The 21,964-nt window shown below is 41.7% G+C and overlaps 1 protein-coding gene across 2 annotated transcripts in view; it reads right to left on the reverse strand.

Moving 5' to 3' along the window:
• The window catches only part of AKT1 (AKT serine/threonine kinase 1), a 114,432-nt gene that overhangs the window by 75,636 nt on the left and 16,832 nt on the right, over positions 1 to 21,964 (reverse strand). For both annotated transcript variants that reach the window (XM_034418586.3, XM_034418587.3), the window contains exon 2: positions 17,906 to 18,053. In XM_034418586.3, the coding sequence (XP_034274477.1) occupies positions 17,906 to 17,951 (46 nt within the window). In that variant the 5' untranslated portion in view covers positions 17,952 to 18,053. The remainder of the gene's footprint in view (positions 1 to 17,905; positions 18,054 to 21,964) is intronic.

Genomic DNA, 21,964 nt, shown 5'->3' on the forward strand with positions numbered 1-21,964 from the left:
CTGATTAATTGTTCTGTCAGAAATTCCTCCTTAGTTCTAGGAATATACCAACAGTAGTACAACTTTTTTTTAATTATTTTTTTTATTAAAAGACAAAACAAAAAGAGCAAACACAAATATGACAATTCGGTATACACAACAAATAAACATATTGTATGTTTATTGTATTTTAGGTATTTTAGGTATTCACATCAGTAAACTATATTCCTCTATATATATCTCTACACCTTTACTTATATAACGATATCTTAAATTCCCTTTTTGGTTTATTGTTTGTCTTATTTGGTACTTAATTCCTATCTAACTTTTTTCTTTCTTTTTTTCATATTCCTAGTTCTATTTTGTTTTCTTTTTCTCCAGCCAGTCATACCATCTTTGCCATACTAGATAATATTCAGTATCTTCTTTTTCCTGCATTTCTTTTGTGAGTTTATCCATCTTCGCGCACTCTATGTATAGTAGTACAACTTCTAAACCACCATTCGAACACCACAAGCATTGACAAAATCACCATCAATCAATTGCAAAAGGCAGCCTTTCCAAGAACAGCTTACTTCCTATGATAACTTTTAATATTATTAAGCAACAACATCTGCCTATTTTAGGTCTTTGGGAAAAACTTGATAGGTGGACAAAAATGACAAATTCTGTCTTAACATCTGGCTGATGTGAGACCAGTAATGATGAAAATAGGACTTTTCAAAATACCAGTTAGGGTGGGAGCTATTCAAATTTGAGGAGGGAACCTCATTAGAGAGAAGAGCAAGATACTAGTACGGAGAAGGCATGCTTCCTGGCAGTTTTTATTTGATGGAACCTGCTAGATTATTGCAAAAGTACTACAAAAGTTAATACGTCAATTCACATTATGAGTTAAGAAGAACACTTAACCAAGAACACAAGAGTCATACTTGAAAGCAAAACTTCTCAAACTCTGGAAGTATGGCTTGCATTTTAAAAAAAAACTTTATTAGGCTTGTGTAGACCAACCAGGAGCAATGTCAGAACCTGCTCCTGCTTAACTAAGTTAGGGCCTGTTCACAATAAACAGGAGAACAAAGCCTGAAGTGAATTTTGAGAGATGGATCGAACCATTTTAACACCATACACCAATCACAGCAGGGCAATAATTGGGGGATAGTACCCTGCTAGTCAGTATGTTCATTGTTGCTGGAGTGTCTGTATAAGGTTATGTGCTGTATATACCATGTATAAGTCCTTATGTGGATTAGTTGACCCTTAAATTTGTAATCAAAATACCAAGGAAAATGTTCCACCCACAGATAAGACAACCTGCATTTTTTCATGGCATTTTAGTTAAAAATTTGAGGAGCAGTTTATCTGCAGATGGGTTTATATGTGATATATTCAGGAAAATATGGGTACTGCAAAAAAAAGTATTACCATATATAGTGAAGATAAGCCTATCTGTGGATAAGCCGAACCTGATTTTTTGGGTGTACCGCAACATCTGAAATTTCACCATGAGCATACATTGTATTGATGAAGTTCAATATGTTTATCCACTATTTTAGAAATGAACAGCATAAATTGAAATAATAATTAAATAATGACCCACTTCATTACAACTTTTTGTTGCAATGGATTGCAATCAATTAAATTTATGCCATAATACATCTGTTAATCTTCAAGAGGCTTAAAGACTCCATTGATTGTGTTGCAAGAAACAACCAATAAATTATTAAACAGAGATCTCAGTCTGGCCTGCAGAATTCTGACTCAAATCCAAAAAAAAATCTAACTCTTCCCCAAAAGTTAAACCCAAGGTTTCCAAAGGCATTTTAACTAATATATAGCCGTAGTTTTGCCTAACATTTCTTGCTAACCTTACAGTTCATTAATAATGTCTATCTTGTGGACAAAAAAAAAAAAAAAAACCATTGAGGAAGCACATTTCAATCAAAGTGGCCAGATATGAATGTAAATAGTAATGGATTCTGTACTGCTGACCACCATTATTTGCACCAGCTTGTGTTCCAACCACAGAAATCTATGATAAAACACTAGCAGAGAGTATAGTAGTATATAATATGAAAGATACAGATATGCAACACAAGTGTGCATTTCTGAACTACCACAACCGGTTGTAGGCCATTTTACATCTAAAATGGAGCATGGAAAAATGAAGACTTTGGGACCACAAGAAATCCTTCCAAAGTTACACCCTGCTAGCCAGACTATGGAACAAATCATTCACCAGGGTGAGGTACCAGAGGGCAAGTTTGTGAGGAAGCAGTCTCTTCGACAATTGGCAGCGGTGCAGAAAAAATGCTGTGTAACTATGGAAACTCCAACATACGTCAAGAGGGCATCACATGAAACAGGCTTTATTTAACTCACTTATAAAATACGAGAACTCATCAATCTTCCATTCATACATGTACACATTTCAAGGCAATGGTTCCAGCACTGTGTCTACTACACGTACGTCCACTGCAAAAGGGGTTAAATGATGCCTTGAAGAGCTAAGCTTGGTTGAAGGCTGCAGCATTGATCCCTTCTCTGCTTCCGTCAGAGCTTCAGTCTAGGCGTAGCAATAAATCTCTCATGAGCTCAAAAGATTCAAGGTCAGAGTTCAGATGCTGCTATTACTGCAGATATGAAAGATGCTCTCATAATGACTATGATTAGCTACTGCAGACTCCAGCCACATTTACATGTCTTACAGAGTAATTGACTTTTCACCCATGTTTGTCAACCTTTGAAGGCGAAGGCACCTACACAATGTTTTCATAACAGTCTTGTCAGATCTCAGACTCCTTATTTCCTGCCTTACTGGATTCTGCCCTCACACCTTCCTAGCAGACTCTGAGCAGTAACATTATCCTGAGAGCGGAGTAAGAATGCACTGAGATTGTCTTGATGAAGCTTTGCCAATGCTGACAAGTATGGGAAAATTTCAGAGGATCTCATTCTTATCCCCAAAGCACAAACCCATTCCTGATCTCTAACAGAGAGAGTGAAGTGGGCTGGGATCAACTTTAATGAGGATCTCCCATGTGTGCAAATATGTGTGGTCCTGGTCCTGGGAAGTGACTGGATATTTCTTTTTCTATGTAAGCTGAAGTATGTTTCCAGCTTGAATCCAGAAATGGATATTTTTGCTATCAAATCCCAGGGGAAACAGCCCCTGACCAACACATAACAGCTAACTTCTGTGATGTTCGCAAGAATGAGAAGGCAAACCAAGCATTCTTGGATGAAAGCAAAACAGGACTGCCTGAAAATAAGTTACTAGGCTTCAGAATGAGGTGAAATGCATCTAAAAGGATTGTCATGTACAATAAAGGTAAAGGTTCCCATCGCACATACGTGCTACTCGCTCCCGACTCTAGGGGCCGGTGCTCATCTCCGTTTCAAAGCCGAAGAGCCAGTGCTGTCCGAAGACGTCTCCGTGGTCATGTGGCCAGCATGACTAAATGCCAAAGGCGCATGGAAGGCTGTTACCTTCCCACCAAAGCTGGTCCCTATTTTTCTACTTGCATTTTTTACGGGCTTTCGAACTGCTAGGTTGGCAGAAGTCATGTACAATATAGATGTATAAAGGAAAGAAAACCAGGAAGAGACCATTTAAAGGTGGCTTCTTTGGGGGTCAATTCATTCTCCTTAATTGGTTTTGAAAGTATAAAATAAAAATCTAGATGCTAGACTAAAACATTTATTTATGATGTCAACATATAGAAAGTATTTAAAAATACTGAAAGCTAACTTTAGAGCCAAATAGACCAATGATAAGATATTAACTACTAAATGTTATTACTAAAACTAGACTCAGATAAAGTTTACTCTATGACAGTTTATTCAGGGAGTGTTTGAGCCCAAAATTTCTGCTGCTACACGAGACATTTGTTAAGTGAGTTTTGCCCCATTTTACGACCTTCCTTGCTATAGTTGTTAAATGAATCATTGCGGATATTACGCTAGTAACAAGATTGTTAAGAGAATCTGGCTCCCCCATTGACTTTGCTTGTCAGAAGGTTGCAAAAGGTGACCATATGATTCTGGGACACTGCAACTGTCATAAATATGAGTCAGATGGCAAGCGTCTAAATTTTGATCATGTGAATGCTGCAATGGTCGCAAGTGTGAAAAACAATTGTAAGTTACTTTTTTCAGTGTATGAACGGTCACTAAATGAACTGTTGTTAAGTCGAGGACTACCTGTACTTGTCAAAAGAAGCAGTTGCCACTAGAAGCAATTTTAATGCATTCTCCACTTTTGCTAAAATACTCAGAGAGAATACAGTTGAGAGTTTATTAAATCTTTTGCCTTCAGTTTAACATCCAGTATTCATAAGATCAGGCTAACACTGCTGCTCCAAGAAAAATAATAAGCTCTTTTCTTGACTGATGCAGGAAAGACATAAAAATTATAGTACAAGACCAAAACCATTAGCAGAATGTTTATGTTCAAATTAGCAACATTGGATGAATGGCCAACTTCATTTTAGCAATGAATGTTTGCATTGTCATTTGCTTTTTTTTGTATTAAAAAAAGAAAAATATGCTATTCTATTCTACTGTGTTTCAGTGCTGGAAAAACTGTAACAGAGGAAGGAACTGTTCCAGCAGCTAGAAAACCTACAAAATTCTTACCATAACTTTGGCACAGTACATTTTTTAGCATCACAACAGCCCCATTATGCTGCATGATTTGCTTTTTTCTTCATAAATTTACCATCTACTCTACCCCTTTCACTCCATATGTTAGTTTTATCTTTCTTTATTAAGTTAGAGGATGGGGAGAAGGATCAGACCTTGCTTAGTAACTGCTATGCTAAATGGACAACCATTGATTGTTATATCTATTTCCGCTTTAAAGGGAACATACTTTTTCTTTAAAGCACATTGATTTCTTGGCCTCTGAGAATCGCAGTGAAGTGAGATAATCAAAAATGGACAAGGGCAAAATTTCAGCCTTCAGAACACTTCAGTGGAAGAATTACTTTTATTTTTAAAACTGTTATGTTAATGCCAGAATGTTAATGCACCAATTTTGTTTGCTGTTCCCTGCACTGTGCTTGTCTGCGTTTACTCTAAAGTTGTGCTGTATTGCCATCCTTGGAATAAAGAAAGAAATCAATGTAAATTTCAATCTGGATGATCGCAAAGCATTTTTGGCTTATTTATAGTCATTCAAAACATTTAACCAAGCCACAGAAATATGACTGAGGCCACAGTCTAAAGCGAAATTCAAGAAGCAAGCCAATCAAAGAGCAAAGCATTATGCACACTGGAAGCAGTAGCATTATTCAGAATGCACATGCATGTTTCCCCATCTAAAGCAGAGCCTACCAAATAATGTCTTGGATAATTCCTGAAGTCTTCAAAATCTGGAATTTGTCTCTACTAATTTTCTACATGCAATTTAGGATGTGGGAGCAGATCCTGGAATTGGATGTGTCTTCTATACTTGAATACCTCGCTCCAAGAACTGCTCTCCAAATCAAACCCAATTTAAAAAGCCTTCTACTGAAAAAAATTCATTTCATTCACATAGTCTCCTCCAGCCTTACAGTTCTTAGGAACCTTACAGCTCTGTGTACTTCAATTCCCAGAATTCCCCAATAAGCATAGCGCATGAAATGTGGAAGATAAAACTCCTGAATCTGATGTCCAGATTTGGAAAGATGCACTAGACTGTTCACCCTTTTTTATGATCTGCCTACAAAATACTGCTTTTCAAAAATATTTATAATATTCATAATCTATTTTTCTATTGTGGAGTCCCAAGCAATAGATACAAAGTGGTAACTGATCTGCTACCCAAACCTAGTTGTTTAACGTCAAGAAGTCCCTGTGCCATTCTAGATCTTTCAAACTATAAAAATGTTATTATAACACAGGGGGAAATGTGCAAAGCAAGATTTATTCTTTGGTTTCCAAAATACTCTACTGGTTTTTATTTCTGTACAGACTATAGGTAAGCAAACATACATCATTAAATCCACACCGGGGGGGGGGAGAGACAATAGGTGCACTTACAACTCCAAATTTAGACTGATTTAATTCATTTAGAACTGTAAATTTATTTCTGACAAGGACCGAACATTCTCAGATTTTATTTCAGTATTTATTTAAAAAGACTTATATGGTTGGCCACCTTACACAGTATAATTCCTGGTGCAGTGGTGGGGTTCAAAATTTTTTACTACTGGTTCTGTGGGTGTGGCATGGCGGGCATGACATGGCATGGCGGGCGTGGCTTGGTAGGGGTGGTGGGGGAAGGATACTGTAAAATCTGCATTCCCTCCCCACTCCAGAGGAAGGTTGCTGCAAAATTCCCATTTCCTCCTGATCAGCTGGGACTCGGGAGGCAAAGAATAGATGGAGGTAGGGCCAGTCAGAGGTGGTATTTACCGGTTCTCCGAACTACTCAAAATTTCCGCTACCAGTTCTCCAGAACTGGTCAGAGCCTGCTGAATACCACCTCTGTCCTGGTGGCTCAAAACCATAAGAATCTCTCCCCAAAATCAGAATCTGGCATTTCAATCACAGTCTCCAGTACAATTCCCACGTTCAACCTTACCTTAGCTCAATGCTTAAGGAAAGAGCCAGCTTTTTACAGTTTTTAATTATCTAAAGGAGAGAATATATGTAACTTGGGCTTGAATGTGGAGCGTTGGGTGCACTCTGAGCTTGTTGTCTGCTTGCAGACATTTTGTTAACCAATTAAGTAACATCATCAGTGCAAGTGTGGGGTTTGCTGCCTGATTATATATAGTAGCTTGCCCTGTCAGTGTTGGTGGAAGTATGGTTTTCTCCTTGGTAGTTCCTTGATTAGGGTTTTTTTTCTGCTTGACTGTTTTGCAGGTGTAGCTGGGTGTTGGCTGCTGAAGGAGATGTGTTCTGGTCTTTTTCCAATACCATGTGGTCGTAATAGTCTGTTGATTGTTTCTGAAATGTTTGTTGATGCATTGTAGTCTGGCACACAAACCAACTAAAGCCTTCTAAAACATCTTAAGTAAACCAAATGAACCAGTCACCCAAGAAGAAAAAACAAGAGTCATCTTCAACATACAGCGCAAGGACCATAATAGTCACTATGTAGGACTGACCGGCAGAAAATTAGTAGAACTCATCTATAAGTCTGTTGGTGGCTAATTTGTCTGAATGCAAAGCTTCCAGGAATTCCCCAGTGTGAACACCTACCAGCAGTCAGAAGACACAATGAAATCACATGGACAGACTTAACAACCATTTCATCTGAGAAACTGTGAGCACCCTAGTCCCAAGACAACTCCAAAAACACTAGGGAATTTCTGGAAGCTTTGCATTCAGATAAATTAGCCACTAACAGACTGACAGAAATAAACCATATTACATACCATTCAAAAAAGACAATACAAGGCTAAAAAGGAAACAAAAAGTTTCTCTTTAGGAAACAAAACTCAGACTAGACTAAACCAAACTAAGTCTCTTTTGGTGAAGAAACTACAATTGTCTTCCCCACACCAAATCAACAGATAACTCATATTATCTCACAGACCAATGGAAGAATGGCCGGCCTCTACCACAAGCTTCAGGGGTTCTTTCAGTTATTCGTTTTGTGAGTCAGTGTGGCCACACAATGAACTTTAAGATGATTACTCAGTTTATCTGAGCTTCCACTGCATATGCCACAAGCTGAGTAACAGCTGGATTTCCTTGCATCGTTCTCTTATAAACAGCATATAGTAACAATAAAACCGGTTTTCTTAGTCTCCTATAACTACTTTCATGTTTTAAAATGCTTTCCGTATTTACTTCTCTATTCAAAAACTTCCCTAATTGTTACAGCACTCTGCTCTTTGTGGTAAATCTGCTGTGCAAGATATTTTGAAGCCCACCTTTAAATAAATCTAACCAAGGTGTTTTGCAAGCCATATGTAAGCAAAACTGTACAACAAATATTAACAGAATATAAAATAAAATTTCAGCTTCCCTCAATTCTCAGAAAAGAGAACTTTTTTTAAAAAAGTGTCCTGGATGAAAGTAATTTTGACGTAGAATGTGAAAAAAGAAGCAAAACAAACTTTTCCAGGATTGAATTTCACAATTATGATACGACTTCAAAGAAAGCCTATGCTGGCATACTTTAAGCAAAGACAACATATAAAGCAGGAGCACCAGCAAATTTATATGGAAGTAAAGAGTCCTGTAGCCAATACAGTTAAATCTATGAATGTCAAATAAATTGGGTTAAAAGCCAACTGGGAACCACAGAATTTCCTGCAAATGGTTTTGGGCACTGTATGTAGTCTTTGACAGTCAATATCTTAGAAACAGTCACTTATATTACAGTTAACTGGATAAAACAAAAGTGCACATCACCATGGAGAAATCATTCCTGTTCAGAACTGGTAAAACTATCCTGAGCTGGAAAAGCTTATGTCTAGCTTCTGCCAAACCACCCAAAATTTGAAAATACAGTCTCAGAATTAAGGATATCCAGAAGTTTTCTCAGCCTAGGACATTTAGCCTTTTGCAGTAAACCCATGATGAATGACCTCTCTTCCCACCAAAGAACAGAAAAATACAAAACACATCTGCACTTTTTAGGGCTGTTATTGTTTTAATAATGTTTTAAGCTGGCCTTTATTTTTCATTTTGGATTTGTTACGCTTTTGTGTGTGTGTGTGTGTGTGTGTGTAAGCACAAGCACGAAGCCAACTCCGGAACTTAAGATTTTAAAATTTTAAAAGAATTAAAATTTTATTTTACTAAGCTTTCATCAGCCATCTGCTGACATCGTCAGAGTATTAAACTACCATTACAGAGATCTCTGCCTTTACATGCCATTAATCAATTTAGCCCTTGCGTGTATAATAGGCCCTTCTAGCCGTCTCCCACTTGTAATCAGCTGTGTTGTTTTGTTTCGTCAGATGGCTGACAAGAGCTTAGTAAAATAAAATTTTAATTTTTTTAAAATGTTAAAATCTTAAGTTCCAGAGTTCGCAGTATGTCTGCTTCTTTTTTTACTAATATACCTGGACTCGTATTTTTAGAATAGTTTGTAATATATATGTATGTGTATGTAATAAGGCAAACGAATTAGTCACTCTCCCTTACCCAATAGTAAATCATATAATTCAATAGCAATTGCCTCAAGAAGTACCATAAAAACCCAAGAAATAAGAGGGAGACTTGCATAAAAATGTTTTTTAAGGTACAAAGTATAAGCTGAAATGCATTGAGCCCCACCATCAAACTTCATGAGATTTTTTGGGGGGGAGGAGATACATACAGGATAGAAAAATGCTTCTTCTCCTACCATGTACCAAACTTCCTCACTTTTAGCAGCCACAAAAACATCGCACCTTTGCTTTCCTTGTACTAGAGCTTACGCCACGTGTTTTCATGCCTTATGTATAAAACACAAGCAGCAGAGGAACTCAATTGTAACTGCTGCTGCTATTGCAAGCCCAAATCACTGCAATAGGAGTCACAAGGCTACTCAAGGTCCATTGAAAACTGAACAGTTCATTCATAAGATCTGCAAACTGTTGGCTTGAGGTCAGAGAGATGACTAGTTTTTCCACGAGCAAAACATCTGCTGTCCTGGAAGTAGCACTTCCTTTAAGTGACTGACTCATGGCATTGCCAGGAACTACAAAGACTGACACAGAGGAAGGAGTCTCATTTCATTTCCTCATTTAGTGCAGGCAAAAGGCATATAGGAGGCCACAGTGGAAACTTCTTACACTGCCACACAGAAAGTTCTGCAATAGATTTAAATGTTCAACCCAGCCGCTGCTCCTAGTTTTGTAGAAAATTTGCATCCCCACAATGGACATCAGGCAATTGCCAAGCCTAGGCATCATTAGAAACCCTGAATTTAATTAATTAATTTGAATGCGGAAATAAATGGCCATTGGGAGACAAAGAGAGCCTCTATTTACTTCCTTGATGCAAAACTGCAATACTGAACTTCAATGAGAAAAAAAAACCCTATGCAGGAACCTTTGTAAAAAGGACACATTTCTCATTGTTTTAATGAAATCTCAACTTTCTGAGAAACACCCCTCACCACAAAATTGCAGTAGAAGCATCAGAACCTTTGTTGATGTTCCTAGCACTTCCTCAAGGTACAGAATTATTATTTTAATTTCCAGATGTGTTTCTCTTCATATACTAACATACATGACCTTCATCAAGTACAGGCAATGTGGCATCCTCCAAGCATCTATCAGATTTATATCCTGCTTCTTCTAACAGATTGTCGAGGTATATTTTGTGGGTAGCTCACTATTTTCCTTGTCTTCCTAGTCTTTTAACTATTACACTACACTGCTGTTCCCACATGCCTCAGCCACCTCAGCTGGTGGTCAAAGATGGCAATAATTGTGCTTCAAAACATCCAGAGGCTACCCCATTGCCAACCTTAGACATGGCATTGTGCATGTAAGCAGATATTAGAAATACATAAGCATTTTAGCACTTGAGCTACTTGTAAGATGTCTTTAACTCCCTTTTTTACAACCATCTATTCCAGAAGTGTCAAACTCAAGGTGGTTATGGGAGTGATGTGGCGTTCCCATGTAACACCTCTCCTGCGCGAGCTGCACTGGCTCCCGGTGGTCTTCCGGGTGCGCTTCAAGGTTTTGGTTATCACCTTTAGAGAGCTCCATGGCTTAGGATCTAGTTATTTACGGGACCGCCTGCTACCACCAATAGCCTCCCACCGGCTGGTACGCTCTCAGAGAGGGGCTCCTCCGGGTGCCATCGGCCAAACAATGTCAACTGGCAGCCCCCAGGGGGAGAGCCTTCTCTGTGGGGGCACCTACTATCTGGAATGAGCTCTCCCCAGAGTTACGGAGGATCCCGGATCTGCGCACCTTCCGTCACGCTCTTAAGACTTTTTTATTCCATCAAGCCGGCCTTGCCTAAATCTTTCCCCTTTAAAATGTAAATTTTAATTTGTTTTTAAAATTATTTGGTGTTTTAACTTTGTCTCGGCCAAATTGTTTAATTTGGTTTTATTCTGTTTTTAAATTTTGTATTTATGTGTTTTATTCTGTGGCTGCCCTGAGTCCTTCAGGAGTAGGGCGGTATATAAATCCAATAAATGAAAAATGAAATAAATGAAAGGCCTGCCAGGTGCTTAAATCTGGCCCGTGAGGCCGGCCTGGAAATAGCAAAGGACCCACAGTGCCTCTGCTAGCAAAAACAGGGCACGGGGAGGGGGGGGGGTCACGGGTGTCCTCTGCACAACCTGTTTTCGACCTGGATGGCCTCCTGCACCACTCTGCCGACCAAAACGGGGCGTGGGAGGGCTGGCAGAGTGGTGCCATTTTGGCTAGCAGAGTGGTACAGGCTGCCATCCTGCCCAAAAATGGGGCACAGGAGGGGTCGCTGCAGGAGGCATCCATCCCCTCCTCCCTCCCATGGAGAACTACAATGATGATCCGGCCCTCGAAGAAATCCAGTTTGACACCCCTGCTCTATTCCCTTATATGTACATAACTCTAGCTGAATGAAAGAGCTAAATTTAAACAACCACTTCTGCTGCACAGGGGACATCATGATCCTTTCGTTTGATTAATTATGTGCCATCAAATCAGTGTCAATTCTTAACAACGATGCAGATAGACTTTGAGGATCAGTTGCCAATCTCATTGGCCATGTCTTCCAATGAGGCACCCATTGATGTTATAACTGTTGTGGTCCGTCAGCAGCCTGCGGAGCTGACAGCAGAGTCGGACAGCGATGAGGCTGAGAAAGAACATGGGCCAGGGGAAGGAGGCTGGGGAAGGCCTGGATGAGAGCTCTGCATCTGAGACAGAGATGGGGCCAGGGCCATCGGGGAGTGATGTGCGGACTTCGGAGCCTCCAGAGGCTGACAGAAGAGAGGCAGAGGAACAGGAGGAGCCTGTTCCTAGTGCACGTATGAGAAGAACTGCCAGAAGGCAGGAGCAGCTAAAGCAGAGAGGACAACTCGGGAGTAGGGCCAAGAGATGATTGGCCCTTCTCATAAGGCTTAAAAGACCAGCAACAGCTCTTGGCCTCTTTGCCGGAAAACAACATGAGCTTTTTGTTTTGCTGTATTGCTGTATTTATTTCTTGTCAGCATCTTCTGCTTCTGAACTTTTGCGAAGAAAAGCCTTTGGCAGTTTGCCTAATTATACCAAGGTCGGTGATAAACTGAGGAATGGTGTTTTGAAGAATTTGCTTTAATTTAGTTTGGACTACGCTGAGAATGAGTTAATTCTCAGCTGTTCTAATAAAGTCTGTTTGTTTTCAAACTATTTGCGTTTAATACTAACTACTTGGGCCTGGGTCACAACAGTTTGTTTTCCGGCCCCATCTCTTCCTTCCATTGCTCCACGTAACCATCGTACCACTGCACTTCCCATATCTGAGCCCTAAATCCACTGGTTCCTGAACCGCGGAAAAAGACTCTACACTGTCTGGAGTGGAAGCGGGTCTTCGATGTGGGAATACGCCGGTTTCCGCGAGAGCACATCCGCCCTTTGGTTGCGACCACTGGGGATGTACGTCACACGGAAATTGAACAGGGCAAAGAAGAGGGACTATTGGTATCTTGGTCCGTTCCCTGTGGAGGTGGTTATTAACCCGGTTGCCTACCGCCTGACCTTGCCACACTCGATGCGTGTCCACCCAGTCTTTCATAGATCCCTACTTTTCCCAGAACGATCAGCCTGTCTGCTCCACCAACCTGACCGTCCCCAACCAGCGCCATGAGACGGAGATGAACCACCTGAGTACGAGGCTAAAAGGACGGTTCCAGTATTCTCATTGAGTGGAAGGGGTATGGGCCAGAGGACTTCACCTGGGAGGATGTGACCTCCGTACATATACCTCTCTTGGTGAAAACCTTCCATGACCAATTCCCGTCACGACCTCATCCGGATCATCAGACCCGGGGGAAGGGCCCTGCAATGAGGGATAGAGTTGTGGTCCGCCAGCAGCCTGCAGAGCTGGCAGCAGAGTCGGACAGCAATGAGGCTGAGGAAGAACATGGGCCAGTCCTGGAGGCTGGGAAAGGCCCAGATGAGGGCTCTGCATCAGAGACAGAGATGGGGCCAGGGCCATTGGGGAGTGATGTGCGGACTTCGGAGCCTCCAGAGGCTGACAGTAGAGTAACTACTAACTAAGACCATCCGCCTTGCTGCTAGTTGTCCTCTTCTTCTCTTTCCTTTCATTTTGCTCAGCATTACAAACTTTTTCAGAAAGCTGTATCTTTTGAGTAATGTATCTGAAGTATGATAATTTGAGACTTTGTGTCTTGAATGAGAACTCTGGGTTGATTTGTTCAATGATCCATTTGTTTGTTTTCTCCATTATCTGTAATATTCTCAAGAAACTTCTCTAACACAAAGTTCAAAAGCATTAACACTCTTTCACTTCTGCCTCTTCAAAGCCCAACTTTCACTTCCATACAGTATTATGAGAAAATCTGTTTCTTGCACAATTCTAATCTTTGTAACTATGGGCATCTGAGCATTTTTCCCAAGGACATGTTGCTATTCTACACAATAACAATTATTGGTAGTGTATTACTTGATGTTGCTTCCTGCCCCGTTGACAACTGACTCTACAAGGCAGAAGCATTCTATCACTTCAAAACCTTCATTGTCAATTTTAAGGGTGGGTGCTGTACCTGTTGTCATTAAGGTGGTTTTCTATATATTTTAGTCCCATTATTTTTCCACTATGTACCTTGACTTCCATTAATAGGGCTTGCAGATCATTGCATTTCAGCTATCAAAGTTACTGTTACAAAGTTACTGTTATCAGCATAGCATAGTTTATTCTTTGAATTTATAAACCAATTTATGAATCATCTTCTTCTAATCCAGTTTCCCATAATATATATTCTGCATATATGTTGAATAAATAAGCATATACAGTCTTGCCTCCATTCTTTTGCCAACCTGGAAACAATGGAAGCAATCTGTTTGTCCTTCTTCTAGTCCTTCTCTGGCTTCCTGACATGTGTATAGGGCACATGTTCATTAGGGCAATCAAATGGTCTAGGAGTCATATTTTATTAAGCACATTGACATAACTGACACAATTTAAGGTTGCTCTGTGAAGCAAATGATGATAATGATGATGATGTTATCCATTCAGTTGTATCCAACTCTTGGTGATTCTATAGGCCACGTCTCTCTACACCTTCTGATCTTGCACTACTTCTCTGAGTTGTTCTCTGCTCTGGCTGGTGTCTATTTGGTATTATTTGCATTTCTCAGTCCAACATGCATCAGCTTTAATGTCTCATATTCTTCCTTTTCTAAGCCAACTTCAACATCTGGTTTCTCTCTTTCCATGTAAAGCTCTATTCTGCAATGGATGGCCATAAGCATTCATTTGCTGGCATGTGAGAAGGTCACTTATCCTATTGAAATCTGTGAACCACTAAGGCAAACTTAAAATTCAGACATAGCAGCCATTCATATGCTAGAATTCACTTTATGTTTTTATGCATCAAAATAAATTCAAGGAAGCATGGGGAATTTACCCCCAAAAAAGTTACCGTATATACATTTTCATTTCCTTTTAAAGAAATGAAGGAAGAGAAAATATTAAGAAATACACATATTTTTACTGTAGATTTTCTTTTCGCAAGCTTCTCTTGTAATTATAGCCTGAATATGTTTCACAAGCTCACAGTATCAGACACTGGTTTTGGAAACATCCTGTGGTTAGTTTACTTAAAACCTTTCAAAGTCACTTTTTTTCCTCTCCATTCTCAGTTTATTTTTAAACTGCCACTATTGTGAACGGAAAGACACTATTAAAAAGACACCCAAAAATGCAAAACAAAAATAAAAACAAAGGGCTGATATCTTCACACGTGAATTAAATTATGGTAAAAGACAATAATTGTTAAAATCTCCAACACAGCAAAGCGGTCAGCAGTCAAACTGAGAAAAAACAGCAGAGTTTAGTATAGAGAATGCTGGATTAGGACAAGATCTGGGTTTAAATCCCTTCTCAATCCCGAAGATTAACTGATTCTCAGTATGACCTACATAATCTTGTAGAAAGATATGCTTTGCAAGTTCTCAAATGTTTTCATCCTCTGTGAAAGAAACTTCTGGCTTTTTTCCTCCTTTGTAGGTGTTTAGGAATTGCTTCCAAATATTCCTTGGTAATGTTTTTCAGTTACTTTATTGTAAGAAGTGGTGAAAAGTGCTACTGCTGTTATGTTTTCAGTTATGTATTTTTTCATCATTGTGAAACATCCATTCTTCCTAATCTCAAAAAGGCCATGAGAAGAGTTTTATTGTAATAGCTTTCCCCTAAGGCAAGGGTGTCAAACTGGCGGTCTGCGGGCTGGATGCGTCACATGCAGGCTACGCCCACCCCAGCTCCGCAAAGGGGAAAAAGTCGTGAAACATCACGTGATGGCAACGTGACACGGCAAGTTTAACACCTGTGCCCTAAGGGTTTAAGTGAAGCCTTAAAAGCCAGAGCAATCATCTGCTGAAGAGACTGTAGTACAGCAAGGAAAACCCTGACATGCACACCTGTCCCTTGGCCTCTTAGTCACTAAATAAGTAAGAGCAATTGGGCCTGTATGTAACACTGAGCTTTATAAGATGGGGCAGCTGTTGGTGGAGCAGGTGCCCCAATATCTAGCAGCAGCCATCCTTCAGTTCCTGGATTTTATTGCAAGGTTGATGGTGGAGTCCCTTTGCTTTCAGTTATGATGGATTTCATGTAAACCTTTGCATAAGATAGTTGGAACCAGGTGCCTAATAGACCCTTTAGGCCAGGGATGTTAAACTCAAGGCCCGGGGGCCAGATCCGGCCTGCAGAGTACTTAGATCTGGCTTGCGGGGCTGCCCTGGAAAAAGCAAAGGACCGACCCGCAGTGCTTCTGCCAGCAAATACGGAACTCGGGAGGGCCACTTGCTTGGAAGGCACACGGCCCTCAGGAGCCTGTTTTCGCTGGCAGAGCGCTTGGGCCACCACAGGTGCCCCTGACACAAGTGATGTCAAGCTGGCCACGCCCACCCTAGCTATGCCCCCCCCGCCCGGCTCCCCCTAAGTCAAACACAACCCTGATGCGGCATTCAAGTTTGACACCCCTGCTTTAGGCTTCTAGAGACACTTACTAATTTCACAGGAAATATGCAGGCAGCTTTGGCATTTGCCTTATTGATCTCTGGGACACAGAGATTACAGGAAGAGATGAAGTTTTTATTTTCAAAATATCTCTAGAGTACTATGTGCGACATAGAGGATCTCTTAGAAATAGAAATTACGTTGAGGGCAAATGTTTTGTTTTGCAGCATGACAGCTTCCCATTAATGAATCTTTTAAATAGTGACCTGATTTTGAGGAAGGAGAAGACCTGATGTACAAAGAAGGACATAGGAGTAGTTGCAATATGATCTGGGGTTGGGGGAAGTTAACATCACTTCCTTGCCTCTTGACTCTAGAATTCTCTGTAGTCAACCCCTGCTGTAAAGGGGAAGGGGCTATTTAATCAGCCTTCCCAGATTACAGGCAGGGGTGGGGAACTATGGCCTTTTTAGGACCTGTGGACTTTAACACCGAGAATTCCTATGGCAGCATGGCTGGCTCAGGAATTTTGGAAGTTGAAGTCCACGGGTCATAAAAGGTCCACAGGTCCACCCCTGCACTAAGGTATCAGAGGGAGCTTGGAATTATTCCTGAGATGGATAGTCCAGTTGAGGTCTTGGTTGCAACTTGGAATAAGCATGTGACAAGGGAGTTGGATAATCCCTATGTGAACTTTCTGTGTTTGTGGATCTCATAGAGTGCCCTAGTTTACAGAATAGCTCCAGGAGAAGAGACAGCACATGTAATGTCTAGAACATTGGCGGAGGAAGATTAAGATCAAAGCCAACCAAGCACAAGAAAGAACCTTTGTTAAGACTTATTTTGTGGTGGTAAGAGTAGTGAAGAATAGTCTACTTCTCCACTTTTATGGCACCTGCAGATAGCTGGGCAGCAACCCAGCAGGTGACTATGACTCTTCTGGGTAAATGGATTGCTTGGAAGTATACCCACTTGTTCAAGATAAGAAAGGGAAAAGAAAATTCTGGGGTGTCGGAGAACCATCTTAAGGGCTAAAGAGATGGGTTATTGCTAAATGGGGTGATTAGTCAATTTGCTAAAATGAGCAGGTTCCTCTCAAAACCTCAAACACATCCTCTGAATTAAAAGAATCACTGAGCTCTGCTTTAGAAGCCCATAAAATCTAAGCACTCCCTTTTCTACTGTTCGTTTTGTTTTCCAGAAAAAATCTTGCACAAAACAGGAAGCCTCATTCATACATCTGTGGTTGCCAGCTTTAATAGATGTAACCTGTTTATTACAGTAGCACTAACAACACACAATTTTCTTGCAACTGTAACAAAAGAGGCAAATATTTATTTCACTCCACTTGGCTACCATTCCTTATTTGGGAGCGCATTTATCTAAACAGCTTCAGGACTATCCCTCTTCGGCTTCTGAAGACTAGTATTTTACTGGGCCACTGAAATGTAACAAAGCAACTTTTATGCTGGTCTATGACCATAATAAAAAAAAATTAAACAAACACAGCACTTTTGTTTTAGTGACTTTAAATTGAATTTCATTCACTGCTTTTACTCCTACTGTTCCTCCATCACCTGGTGTCTGAGGCAACTTACAAAATGTGACAAAAAGTCAGGTTTAAAGGGACTGAAAGTAGCATGGGATCCATAGGGATGGATGGGGAAAATCAGGAAAGTCAAAAGAGCAGCCATGGCTGCAGGATCAAAATCTCACTCCTTTTTTTACACGTAGGAAGGGCCAAGTTTTGATTAGGTAGTTGCAATCACCTTGACTTTTTTGGCAATACCTGGTCTTCCCTAAATAAGAAGAATGAAGGGATGGATGCTGAAGATGCTATGTGCACGTAGGTGAACTGGCTTACCCCTTTTGTGCAGCCATCCCTCCTTCACTATTGCGACTTCATTCATAATGGCGGAATTTCAGCTGTGTTGGTTGGCGAAAGTTCCACCCCTTCGCTGCAGGTAAAAGGATCCAACCCCTCCTCCTCTACTTCTTTTCTTCAGCTACACCTAACGAAAAGAGAAGAAATAAGCACACTATCAATCTCACGTAAACAAAAACATAGGTTAAAAATAGAAATACATGATGAAGATTTATTTTGCCTGAAATGCATGCAAAACACACAACCGGAAGGAAAAGAAACAGCAAAGGCAGTGATTTGTATTTAAGGATCCCACATATTTATTCACAGGATCAGCAAATATGGAAATGATTTCAGTAGTTAAGATGCTACGTCATCTGGACAGAAAGAAATCAATCTCAGTAAGATCTTGAATTATGGAGAATTGTCGAAATGAAGATTTCTTCAGTGTTACATATAAATACCAGTATTTATATTTTAGTTTACTTAAACGTGCTGTTATCACTCACTACTTAGCTGTTTTGGCACTTCAGATACTGACTCGTATCTCAACACTGAAAACTATTCCCCATTTTTTGCTTTGGATACTGAAATCTTAAATTTACCAGACTTTGATATAACAGTCTTCACATACAACAGACTCTGTTTTGCAAAAAGAAGGATTGTCTGGCTAGGTGGCTCAGTGGCTAAGACACTCAGCTTGTCGATCAGAAAGGTCGGCAGTTCGGCGGTTCGACTCCCTCGTATAGGTCTCCTGTGTGAGCAGGGGGTTGGACTAGATAACCTCCAAGGTCCCTTCCAACTCTGTTACTGTTACCTGCCTCTGCTAGCTTTCTGGTTTACAGAAAGCCTCTCTAAGCCTTCAGAACGATCATTCCAAAGGCTAGGAAGACCCTTTTATGACCAGGATGCTAATGAATGTGATTGTTCTGAAGGCTAGAACATCCTGGAGCAATGAGAAAAACTGAAAAAGCAGTACGGTTAATATATGGATAGTCCTCAACGTATGACCAGTTACTTATCATTCAAAGTTACACAGACCTCCCCAGAGGTACACAGGACCCTTTCCTGAAGTTACAATGCCTCCTTCCACCACACACACACACGGTCACGTGATCACATTCTGGATGCTTGGCAATTGAGTCACCTTTATGAACATTTGCAGTGTCTCACAGTCACAACTATGATTTGGGATACATTTTGCTGGTTTCCAATGCTTATTTCCAGTTGTCATTAAAAAAAAAAATCGACCATTGGAGAAAATTGATTCACTTAATAACCACACCGTTTGCTTAATGACTATGGCATTCACTTAACTGCACCAAAGATGTTTTAAAAAACCAGGTCTGGTCACAGGATGCCATGATTTAAGATCATAATTCTGTGCTCAATTATGTTTGTAAGTCGAGGATTACCTGTAAATTAGTGAGACCCACTGATAAAAGCTCTAACATCGACACAGTTTAAAATCTCATCATATATTGGACCAGAACTTCCCACAACAAGTCCCACAACAAATCCTCAGTTAATGACAATAATTGGGACTGGAATTTCCTTCGCTAAGCGATACGGTTGTAAACTACGATATCCATGACCACATTGCTTAGTGATGCCAATCTCAGCAATCTCTGTTGCCATTGCTAAGCAAAGATTACCTCGTGTCTTTCTGGCAGCTTTCAACAAGCAAAGATAACAGAGAAGCTGACAGGAAGTGGAGGAGGGGCTCACAAACAAGCCAGTGACCAAATAAGTGACTGTTATGGCCCAGCAGAAGGACAGCCAGGTGGGGGTGGCTGCTGCTGGGGTTAGGAGGGGGCAAAAGACCCCTCCCACCCCCAGACCCCTCACATTCTGGACATAAATTGTGGTGGTGAGGCCCCTCCTCAAGAAGCCTGCTCTGGATCCGGCTGTTTTGGCTAACTATCGTCCGGTCTCCAACCTTCCCTTCTTGGCGAAGGTTGTTGAGAGTGTGGTGGCGCAACAGCTTCCTGGGTACCTGGATGAAGCTGTCTATCTGGATCCGCTCCAGTCCGGCTTCAGGCCTGGGCACAGCACGGAAACGGCATTGGTCGCGTTGGTGGATGATCTCTGGAGGGCTCGGGATAGGGGTTGTTCCTCTGTCCTGGTCCTGTTAGATCTCTCAGCGGCTTTTGATACCATCGACCATGGTATCCTGCTGCGCCGGTTGGAGGGGTTGGGAGTGGGGGGCACTGTTTTGCAGTGGTTCTCCTCCTATCTCTCTGACCGGTCGCAGTCGGTGTTGGCAGGGGGGCAGAGGTCGACCCCGAGGCGCCTTGTTTGTGGGGTGCCTCAGGGGTTGGTCCTCTCGCCCCTTCTGTTCAACATTTATGTGAAGCCGCTGGGTGAGATCATCCGTGGCTTTGGGGTGGAGTTCCATCAGTACGCTGATGACACTCAGCTGTACATCTCCACCCCGGGCCATCCCAACGATGCCCTTGAAGTGATGTCCCGGTGCCTGGAGGCCGTGCGGATCTGGATGGGGAGTAACAGGCTCCGACTCAACCCTTCCAAGACCGAGTGGCTGTGGCTTCCGGCGTCCCGATATAGCCAGCTGGCTATTGGGGGCGAGTTATTGGCCCCCACGGATAGGGCTCGCAACTTGGGCGTCCTCCTGGATGCACGGCTGTCTTTAGAAGAGCATATGACGGCCGTGGCCAGGGGGGCTTTTTATCAGGTCCGCCTGATTCGCCAGTTGCGTCCCTTTCTGGATCGGGATTCCTTATGCACAGTCACTCAGGCACTCGTCACCTCCCGCCTGGACTACTGTAATGCTCTCTACATGGGGCTCCCCTTGAGGAGTACCCGGAGGCTCCAACTGGTGCAGAATGCGGCCGCGCGGGGGATTATGGGAGCGAGGGGTCGCTCCCATGTGACACCTCTCCTGCGTGAGCTGCATTGGCTTCCAGTGGTCTTCCGGGTGCGCTTCAAGGTGTTGGTTACCACCTTTAAAGCGCTCCATGGCATAGGACCTGGGTACTTGCGGGACCGCCTTCTGCTGCCGATAGCCTCCCACCGTCCAGTACGCTCCCACAGAGAGGGACTCCTCAGGGTGCCGTCGGCCAGGCAATGTTGGCTGGCGACCCCCAGGGGGAGGGCCTTCTCTGTGGCAGCCCCCGCCCTCTGGAACGATTTGCCCCCGGAGATAAGAAGGATACCGGATCTTCGGGTCTTTCGCCGAGCCCTGAAAACTCTTCTTTTCCAGCAAGCAGGGCTGGCGTGAACCCCACCCCCCTTTTTTAGTTTTTAATGGTTATTAATTGTTTAGTTTTAATTTGTTAATGGGTTTTAATTCGCACTGTTTTAATTCGGGCCAAAGTATATAATTCTTTTAATCAATTTTAAATTTTGTATTGTTATGTATTTTAGTTTTGGCTGTGCACCGCCCTGAGTCCACTAGGAGAAGGGCGGTATATAAATTGAATAAATAAATAAATAAATAAATAAATTGTTTCAACTTCTACCCTCAAAACGATGTTATAGAGCATTGCACACCAGAACAACTAGACAGAAGAACAGTTTTTCCCCGCATGCCTTCACTCTGCTAAACAACTACCGTGTTTCCCCAAAAATAAGACCCTGTCTTATATTTTTTTGAACCCTGAAATAAGCGTTTGGCCTTATTGCCAGGCGCTCAAAAGCCCGATTGGGCTTATTATCAAGGGATGTCTTATTTTGGGAGAAACAGGGTAATTCCCACTGTTACATATTGAGTTAAGTTGATTGGGGTTTTGTGATTGGTTGTTGTAAGCACAGCGTTCATTGGTTAACAACTGACAGCCGGCAGTATAAAAGGAGCTGTCAAGCGCGAGTTCTGGGTTCTGTCATTATTGTTAATAATAAAGGTTGCGTTAGTTTACAATTCAGTCTCTGTCCTGTCAGCCGGTTATAAGAATGAAATAGTGGCGACGAGGATGGGATTCCGGCTGTATACCCTACATAATTAAGAGACAAGGGTTCCAGTGCCGAAAATAAAAAATCCCTCGCCGACCGGCACAGCGGAGCGGTGAGGAGAATGGCGTCACCTCAGAATTTCGCTCC

Source organism: Pantherophis guttatus, chromosome 1 (genome assembly GCF_059756535.1).
Source record: "Pantherophis guttatus breed Tessera chromosome 1, ASM5975653v1, whole genome shotgun sequence".
Lineage (NCBI taxonomy): Eukaryota > Metazoa > Chordata > Lepidosauria > Squamata > Colubridae > Pantherophis > Pantherophis guttatus.